Genomic DNA, 10,090 nt, shown 5'->3' on the forward strand with positions numbered 1-10,090 from the left:
TAAAATACTTGGGTGTCAATGAAAAATTATAGGCATTCTAGAAATTTTAAAAAATTGAAGATTTTTAAAATTTTAATATCCTCTCAATGGTTTAAAAATGATAATTACATCCTAAAAAACTGATCAAAATATTTTTCAAAATTATTTTAAAGAAAGTATTTTTATTCTATTATGTCATAATATTAATACATAATCATATTTTTTCAAAAATAAAATTATGTTTATATTATTAAATAAATATATATTTGAGATATATTATTAAATAATTAAATTATTGTAAATTAAAAATAAAAAAAATAATTGTCTGAAATCATACGTGAGCTCATTTAGAGACTTTAAATTTTATTGGTTTTCGAGTTAGGCATATCCCATTAATAAATCATAACAAAATTCCGAGTTGTATTCTGCCAGGATTGGGCTCCTGTTAAAGTGCGATTACAAAAAAGCAAAGCAAAGGTCAGCAGCCACATAAAGTAGCAGGAATCAACACTGGAGGAGTTACTGGATATTCCAAGAATATTAAATCCTGAAGAATATTCCTTTATTCCCGCGTTTCCTAATTGTTACAATCTTGACCCTTTTGACCCTTTTGACCCTTTGATCTCCTGACCACAGCCCACCAACAACTTTGGCAAAATCAAGGCCATCAAACCGGGTGGATAGCCCAGCATGAAATATATTGATGTATATGATATGTTATTATGTAATTAAATAATATTATTTTATTTTTAATTTAAAGTAATATTATTAATATAAAATTTATGCTCATTGTTTTTATATAAAATTCCATTATAACATAAAGTTTTTTACTCATTGTTTTATTTAATGATAGCTTATTGGAAAAGTAATATTCCTTTGGCATAACCGTGATTCTTCGGATTGCACCCACATTTCTGTGCATAAATAGCCTTCTCAGTTTCCCCTGTAACCCACAAAAAATTGTTCGTTCTTGTCTTGTTTTGGAACCCTAGAATTCTCTTCTTTTCTCTCCATCTTGCAGTGAAATCTCCATGGCCGGCATTGTTGTAATCTTCGATTTTGACAAGACCATTATTGACGTCGACAGCGATAATTGGGTTGTCGACCACTTGGGAGCTACAGACTTGTTCAATCAGCTCCTCCCCACCATGCCCTGGAACTCTCTCATGGTCAGTGTAGCACTTTCACTTTCTGATAAGTTTTGTTAGTTTTCTTGAATTTCTCCGCACGAAGTTTATACTTCTTGTTTGAATATTTCCAGGACAGGATGATGGATGAGCTTCATGCTCAAGGCAAGACCATTGAAGACATTGTTGAGGCTCTGAAACAGGTTCCTATTCATCCCAGGATTGTCCCTGCCATTAATGCAGCCCATGATTTAGGGTAATGAACGATCGTTAATTTTCCAATTCTTTAAGATAAATTTTGCATCTTTCAGAGGAAAAAAAAAAAAAAACTGACATTCATTTTTTATAATGGGATTTTTTTTTTTTCAGATGTGATTTGAGGATTGTTAGTGATGCTAATCTGTTCTTCATTGAGACAATCTTGGAACATCTTGGGATCAGGGATTGTTTCTCTGAGATTAACACTAATCCCAGCTTTGTTGATGAAGAAGGGAGGCTCAGAATTTCCCCTTACCATGACTTCACCATTGCTGCTCATGGCTGCCATCTCTGCCCTCCAAATATGTGCAAGGTATTTGATTATTCAGTCAATTTTGATAATTTGTTGTCAGCTTATTGTCTTTTATGTATTAATTAAAAAGGAAATTTGACTTTGTCAACAGGGTTTGATTATTGAAAGGATCCAGGCTTCTTTATCCAAGGATGGCAGCAATAAGAAGATAATCTACCTGGGTGATGGCAGTGGTGATTACTGTCCAAGCTTGAAGCTTGTTGGGCGAGATCATGTGATGCCAAGGAAGAATTTCCCCGTTTGGGATCTGATTTGCCGGAATCCAATGGTCGTAAAGGCGGAGATTCATGGCTGGACCGATGGTGAAGATCTTGAGAAGATTCTTCTAAGACTAATCAACTCAATTTCTGCTGAAGATAGCCATAGCAACTCTGCTCAATTGATTTCTGGAGAGTGCAAGTTGCAAATTATGTCAGCCGCTGCTGCACCTGAGGCCCTGCCACAAGCTGTCCCAGTCCCCCAATAATTATTTACAGAATAATTTTCATTTTAAGGCGGATGCAAATATGCTAGCAATGTGGCACAAAAAAGTGTAACATTGCCCATGTTACATGAGTCTTGTGACTTCTTGTAGTCAATTATGTCAGCCCACACAAATGATAAATAAAGCTAGACCCCAATTATGTCTCAGCATATAGAAATGATCACTAAGGTTAAAATCATTTATCCACGGATACATTTGATTAAAAAAATTGATGTATTAACACAAATATAATATTATTTAATAAATTATTAATATATTTGAAAAAATTAATATATGTAAATAATTATTATGTTTGACTGGTACTAATTAAAAATATATTAAGTATTTTCACTTAAATACTCTTAAAAAATTCTTATTAGTATAAATTAATATTATATTTGATTAAACTAACATGTGTTAAATATTTGTTTTATGTATTATTTATAATATTTTTATTTTAATAATTTTAGGCTTTTTGATATTATTAAATTATTTTTATAAATTGTTACCTCTTTGTCAATATATATTTATTTTTCTAAAATATTAATGATAGTTGTCATTTTAATTTAAAATGAGATTATTTTTTTTAAAATTTAATAAGTAAAAATAAAAATATAAGTATGTAATAAAATTATGATTATTTTACTAATCTTTAAGTATCTAATGTCAAAGTAATAATCAAATTATCTCAAACCAAACACCCCTCCAATTTATTAGGAATCTGAGAAAAATCCTCCCAATCAACTAAATTATGCAGTGGATATAGTCTTTTTCTTTTTTTGATGTGGGATTGATTTCTTATCTTGAATTTGGTCGCCAAACTTTATAATATACACACTCAAATTTGGTTTGAAACCCACCAAATTCTTGAGTTCTATTATGGCATAAATGAAAATTTGGAACCAGTGAAAGCAAAGTTGTCAGTTTATTATCACCATCATCCACAGGTTCATGAACTGAAAAGATGCTGGTGGGCGAGAGGGCCCTTCGTGATGTCAAGCACAATGTGCATCCTATTCTTTTAAGCACATTGAATTGCTGGTATTTTTGTCACTTAGTTAATATAATTGCGTAGCTATCACCATTTTTTATTCCTTCTTGAGGAGAAATGAAAGCCTCAGATTTACTTTGAACTGGGACTTGTCTTCCTTATGGTGAAACAGTGACAGGGTATTCGAATATTGGAATACTTAAGAGAATGAAAACAATTACACTGTGATCTTTAGTGACTAAGCAATTTAATTGTACTTATTATATCATCGTTTATTGACCATATTTTTAGCTCAACATTCTTGATATACAGCCTCTATTTTCTCTTTTCTGTTTGACCTAATTTCTCGTCTTCTAATTGTTAATTAACATAAGACAACCTCCAACCTAAACCTTCGACACTTGAGATTATTGTTGTTTTTTAATGTTATAATGACAAAGACATGTATTATAATTAACCAAGACAAAAACATATACAAATCTCCCATATGACTATAAAAAATTGTGGGAAGCAAACTTTAGAGGTGGACATGTTTAGGATGTCAGCATGTCAAACGGACAAAGACAAGGTAAAATATTCGATAGTTCATATTAAAAAATATATATATATATATATATATATATATATATATATCTTTGTGCATGCATTGAATTGCATTATTAGCTAAAGCTCCAGATGTTTCCGAGAAATGTTACTGTAAATTAGGAAAAAAAAAAATCACTGGAGCCACCAAGGAGGACTCTTGTCAGCCAACAGGAATTGACATCCCATTTTGCATACAAGTCGATCATAAAGCTTGTGCCACCATAAACATTGAAATAATTTCACTAGTTTCTTCTGTTTACTGTTTAATTTACTAGCCTCCGCGTATTTGAAACTTCAGACCATCTTCTTCAATTTACCATACCAGGTGCAATTTGCAGCTTTGGTTTTTGACCTTCAAATTCATCCCCGATAAAGTAAGATTTTGAATTGTGATATAAGGTAGCTAGATTGATCTCTATCATAAAAATAACAGCATCAGGGAATAGTGGAAAATTTTCTATCTTATCACTGTTATCATCCACATATTAAGTTTGAACATTTTGGATGGTAACTACATATGAAAATTCAATGATAAAAATTTGAACAATAGAAGTGATTTTGGAGTCTAAAAGTAGGCATCAAATTATATATAATATTCATGTCAATATATCATATTTGATAAAAATATTTAATAAACCTAGAATGAGTACATGACATTATATTTTCTAGGAAGCATCCGAATTTATTTTTGGCCAAAAAGGTCCACAGTATTAAAGTGACTCATTCAAAATTCAGAAATGGCCTGCTCTCATGAATTCTTTAACCAACAGTAAATTGATCTTGATGAAATATTAGTCCCTTGGCATATTTCGAAAATCACAGCTGTTATTTTTACGTGACCTCCACATATACTTCCTATACCATTTACAAGATAAAAAACCCTCTTTCTTGTAATAACCTAAAAATAGTTTTTCTTCAAGCAGAAATAGCAGGAATTTGGTGGTTTTTGATTTTGATAAGCCACTGCGATGGTGATAACTGGGTGGTTGTTTAGTTAGGTGCCACTGAGATGTTCAATCTACTCCTCCATACCATGCCTTGGAACTCTCTCATGGTAATTAGTCCATAATATTGCATGCAAGATCTTGATTGGTTTCCTTCAAGACTCTGCTGAATTCATGTTATTTAATGCACAGAATCTGCAGGATAAAATGTTGGCAGAGCTTCATGATCAAGGCAAAACGATCGAGGATATTACAGAAGTTCTGAAGCGAACTCCTATACATTCCGGGTTTATTCCAGCCATTAAGTCAGCTCATGACTTGGAGTAATTAATTTTATATATAAATTATCTCTCTCTCTTTCAATTTGTTTGAGTTATGAGCTACGTAATTTAACAAGTTCATTGATGAATAAACTAATTTGTGGTGGTGATTGTACAAATATGAGTAAAATTGTATTTATGTATATAATTTTCACAAGTACAATACAATCCAATAAGGAATCATAATCCTATAAAAATGGATTGATCGAATTACAATCAGTCACAATCAAAATACAGAAATAAGTAGATGCAATGAATCAAAACAAAACCAAATTGTATATTCACTTAACTCTTCCCAACAATTTTAGTGGGAGAGCACGAAGCTGCAATTAGAGACACAAATAATAGAGGTGCTTATATGATAAACCCTTGATAAAAATATCTGCAAGTTATTAAGAGACCAAAGGAACATGTTGCAGGCAAAGAACTCCACAAGCTACTAACTCAATTATGAAGCGCACATTGATGTTGATATGTTAAGTGCAAACATGAAAAACAAGATTGGTGGTCATATAGAAAACAGACTTATTATCACAGAGCAAATATCAAAAAAGAGCAAAGAAAAATGTTGACTTCACACAAAAGATAATGGAACCATCAAACATCAATAATAACATGAACAAAGACTTGATACTTTAACTTAATACTAGATTAGGATACAACAACTTGTTTCTTTACAATCTAACAAACAAGGTTACAATCAAGAAAAACATAATTTTTAGTAATAGATCACCGAGTAGAAACATCGACAACTCAATCAACATAAAAATAAACCAAGAGATGAAGACTGAAGTCATGATGAAGTTGAAACCATTAAACATGGTGCCCCTAATGTACAAAAAATTGTGTTTCACTACACAAGTCTCTTTGAGTATAGCAGATAATCACTGAACAATGTAATTCACAACAAAAATATGTAATATCAAGCCTAATAAGAGTAAGATACTGAAGGCCACAAATCATATTAAGAACTTGTGTAACTTTTTCAAAAATTAACCTGAATTTACCATATGGGAGAACAATCCAAAAAAGCAAAATTTTCTAGACTGCTAAGACAACAGTATCAAAATCATGGAGAAAGATTATCTAGTATTTTGATAAACAATGGAGAGAGTCATGGTAACTTAGAGATGGTATATGTTTATTTTATTACATTGTCACTTTCTATTTTTAAGAAATTAACACACACTCTTAATAAGAGGATAAGTCAATTAAGAGATAGAAAAGATATCTCAAAGAGGTTATTGGTGTAATGATTCTCGGACTGATCAATAACTCAAATAGTTGGTCTAACTAAAATAAAGTTTTCTCATTATGAAAAAAAAAAAGAAAGAAAGAAATGGTTGGTGATTTTCAAACGACAACCCGTTTTTATAATCCACGATTGTTACAAAACCAAATCAATTGACCAATTGGGTAAAGCTTCCCACTCGTCCAAAATTACCAGAAACTTCCATCTCTTTGGCCAAAATGCTAGAGCTTAAGATTCACCCAACGGGGATGATGACTTAGCTTGTGAAAATTAGGGGACTGGAAACCAACCCATGTTTTATATATTTTCTAAAAATCCAGAATTATATTCTATTATATTACATACATCTTTAGTTCTGTTCACAATAATTGATACATGCACATAGAACAGCCTTTGCAAAATACTTATACTATTCAAATACATTAATAACCTATAAAAATGCTAGCTATGTGACAACAATATCAATTGCTTAACTCTCTTTATTTTCTAATTATACTATCATCACTGCTGGTTGTCAGGTTTTGGTAGGAGTTTTTTTCCTGCAACTGGACTTGTACTCAGCTGCCAGCTTTGAAAAGGGATGAATTTGTCTCCATAAGCTTTGATGGTTCATTATATTCTAAAAACTTCCCTGGAAATCATAAACCAACAGAACAATCAGCCAGAAGGTGTTTCTTATCAGTTTCAGTTGACTTTCTTAGAGGCATACAACACAACAACACTATTGATTATTGAAATGGAATGCCCAGTTCCTGTTACAATTTTGAGTTACGAAAAAATCCGATATCTCTCATTGACTCTTTCATACAATAGTTGATTAATACAATAGGTTTAAAACCTTTATCATTGATGTAAAAACATACATTTAAATATGCAATAAAGGAGATTGTGAGATAAATAAAACAATTTTTTACACTATCTTTGAATGCATTGTAGTCTTAGGGCATGACCCCAACACTAGTTTCTCAATGATGTATTAGATACAAATGCCAATATGAATGGTCTTGCAAACTTGAAATGCATTTTTTTTTTTGGCTAGGGAGTTTAAAATGGAAGACTCTGGAGTTGTAAATCAGATTTTCAAGATTGTGGTATTTGAAGATAGAAGTAATGGGAAAGCCTAGACAACTCAAGTTGTTTTGAAAGAATTTTGCAATGTTTCATATGCAGGATTTTAAACCCATTAGAATCTTATTAGACACAAATTCTCTTTTAAACATGCACTTACCATAAAAGTAGAGATCATTAAAATATAGTAAAGTGAATTTTTTGTTACTTGGAGGGCATTTCTAAGATTGTCAATGACATATAATTGTATGCTTAGGATAAATTATATTTTTGAAAATATTATGGGTAGTTAAAGTGATTTTTATGGGGGTTTTGGTAATTAAAAAAAGTTCAGAGGTGTTTTAAAATTTTTAAAATTCCATTTTGCCCCTTGGTAGTTTTAAAAATGGCAATTATACCCCTATAGAATTGAACAAAATGTAACAAAATAGTGGTTTAAATATTATATTACAAACTATTTGAACTATAAATAAAATTTTAAAATATACGAGAGTAAATATAATAATTTTTTTAACAAGATAGAAAACATATATATTTTCCCCTAATAAGTTTTAGAAAATAAAATTTATACCCTCACAATTAAGTTAGACATAAATATTAGGCCAAAGGACTATTTCCCACCTAAGGTATGTTGCATTCCCAAGTTTCCCCGTTTTAACTTTGATAATCTCAAATACCCACCCATAAAAAGTTAAAATTAATGAGATCTTAACTCCTTAAAATTTTATCTCTTTTTGCCCCCCTAAACTTTAAAAACTAAAAGTTTTCCCCAGCCTAAATTTTAAAAAATGACAATTTTTCCTTAGGGTTTCATTTCGAGATCTCTGACATCATCTCCGGCTCCATTGTCGGCGAACTCTCCCTCTGACGGTTTCTCTTCTCCCATTTGGACATTCGATTGGTATCGGAGGAGCCGTGGAAGGTGAAGAGCTTCATCGGGGAAGACGAAGTTCTTCGTCCTCCTAGACGAAGATGAAGCTATTGTCTTCGTCTAGGAAGACGATTGTCTTCCCAAAAGAAGACCTCTGGGAAGATGACTGTCTTCCCAAACGAAGACTACAACTTCGTCTCCTTGACGAAGCTCTTCTAATGCCGATCCGACATCCAAATGGAAGGAGAGAGACCGCCAGAGGGAGATAAAACTTTGGGAGGGAGAGATCGCCGACAATGGAGCCGGAGATGATGCTGAAGATCTTGAAATGAAACCCTATGGGAAAACTGTCATTTTTTAAAACTTAGGTTAGGGGAAAGTTTAGGAGGGCAAAAAGAGATTATATTTTAGTTTATTTTTAATATTATAGAAAAAAAAATGATTTTACCCTTAGGGGGCGTTCGGTTCAAGTTATTGAATATTACCTTGGTATTCTATCTTTTATTCCCTTGTTTGATTTATCAGTAATAAAAGAGTACAGTAATATTCTATTACCAATACTGACGTGATAGGTAATATAGGTGGTAATCGGATTACTACCTTCATCTTAGGTATTTAAAGTTTACCAAAGTAATCTTAATTTTATTATAATTATATTCTTATTTATTAATTTTTTGAGATAAAAATAAATTTATTTTTAATTAATATGATAAATAATATAAAAATATTTAAAAATAATTATATTCAAGGGCATTTAAGTAAAATAATTTACTAATAATATTTTATTACCTTTAACTAAACACAATAATTATTTAAACCTACCAAATTTTATCAAATATAGTAATCATTTATACTCAGTAATCTTCTAAATAATCTATCTTCAAGGTAATCTTTCTATTTTGGTAATAAAACATTACCCAAACCAAACGCCCCTTACTACTATTAATTTTAACTAATCATGAGTGAATATTTGAGGTTATCAAAATTAAAGAGGGAAAACTTGTGAATGCAGCATACCTTAGGTGGGAAATAGTCCTTTGGCCTAAATATTGTTGTAATATTCTAAGCTTCAAGAAAGAATAATAGTTAACCTTTATTATAATATTTAAACAAAAAGAGATATTAGTGAAAACTAACGGTTAATTTTGACAAACCAGTGAAAAATGACTTTTTCAAATTTAAATTGTGGTCATATAAGTTTTCATCACAACTTGGGGCAAATAATTATTTGGCCTAAAAATTTGACACTTAATTTTCGTAAATCTTTCCAATCAACCTAACTTACTAACACTTTAATATAAAATAGGCCAAATCACTAGTTCCCACCCACAGCTTGATTAATAGCAATTCTCATCTGTTAAGTTTGAAAAAATTATATTCTCATCCGACTATCAAAGTCATCTTCTAGTTTTAATAATTTAAGGGTATTTATATAATTTTATTCAAATATTATATATTAGTATAATTGATTAAATCCTAAAAAATATTCCTTTATTCCAGCGTTTCCGGATTCTGATGATCTTGGCTCTTTTGACCCTTTGATCTGTTGACCACAACCCATCAACAACTTTGGTTAATCATTGTCACCAAATCGGATGGATAGCCAAACATATTTGTGCACGTGATATACTATTATATAATATAATAGTATTATTTTACTTATAATTTAAAATTATATAATTAGATATCATTATTTATATAAAATTTGTACTAATTATTTGTGAATAAAATTTTATTATAACATAAAGTTTTTTACCCATTGTTTTATTTAATAAGAGCTTATTCTAGATTGATGAAGCCAAACTAGGTTTTTTACCTGTTTCACGTAATATTCCTTCGGCATAACAGTGATTCTTCAGGATTGTGCCCACTTTTCTGAGTATAAATAGTCTTCTCAGTTTCCCCTGTAACCTATAAAA

General features: G+C 30.9%; 1 protein-coding gene across 1 annotated transcript; it reads left to right on the forward strand.

Annotated features, from left to right (window-relative positions):
* Positions 1-913: 913 nt before the first annotated feature.
* Positions 914-2,307, forward strand: LOC123205808 (inorganic pyrophosphatase 2-like). The gene is made up of 4 exons (XM_044622850.1): positions 914-1,148; positions 1,241-1,362; positions 1,476-1,677; positions 1,769-2,307. Exons 1-4 carry the CDS (start codon positions 1,011-1,013, stop codon positions 2,141-2,143), a joined length of 837 nt encoding a protein of 278 aa, XP_044478785.1. The 5' UTR covers positions 914-1,010; the 3' UTR covers positions 2,144-2,307.
* The last annotated feature ends 7,783 nt before the right edge of the window (positions 2,308-10,090 follow it).

The sequence above is a fragment of the Mangifera indica genome, unplaced genomic scaffold (assembly GCF_011075055.1).
Source record: "Mangifera indica cultivar Alphonso unplaced genomic scaffold, CATAS_Mindica_2.1 Un_0016, whole genome shotgun sequence".
Lineage (NCBI taxonomy): Eukaryota > Viridiplantae > Streptophyta > Magnoliopsida > Sapindales > Anacardiaceae > Mangifera > Mangifera indica.

Coding starts and splice junctions, on each gene's coding strand:
- LOC123205808 (XM_044622850.1), top strand. CDS start 1,011: ATGGCCGGCATTGTTGTAATCTTCGATTTTGACAAGACCATTATTGAC. Junction 1,363..1,475: donor AATGCAGCCCATGATTTAGG/GTAATGAACGAT, acceptor TTTTTTTTTCAG/ATGTGATTTGAGGATTGTTA. Junction 1,678..1,768: donor GCCCTCCAAATATGTGCAAG/GTATTTGATTAT, acceptor CTTTGTCAACAG/GGTTTGATTATTGAAAGGAT.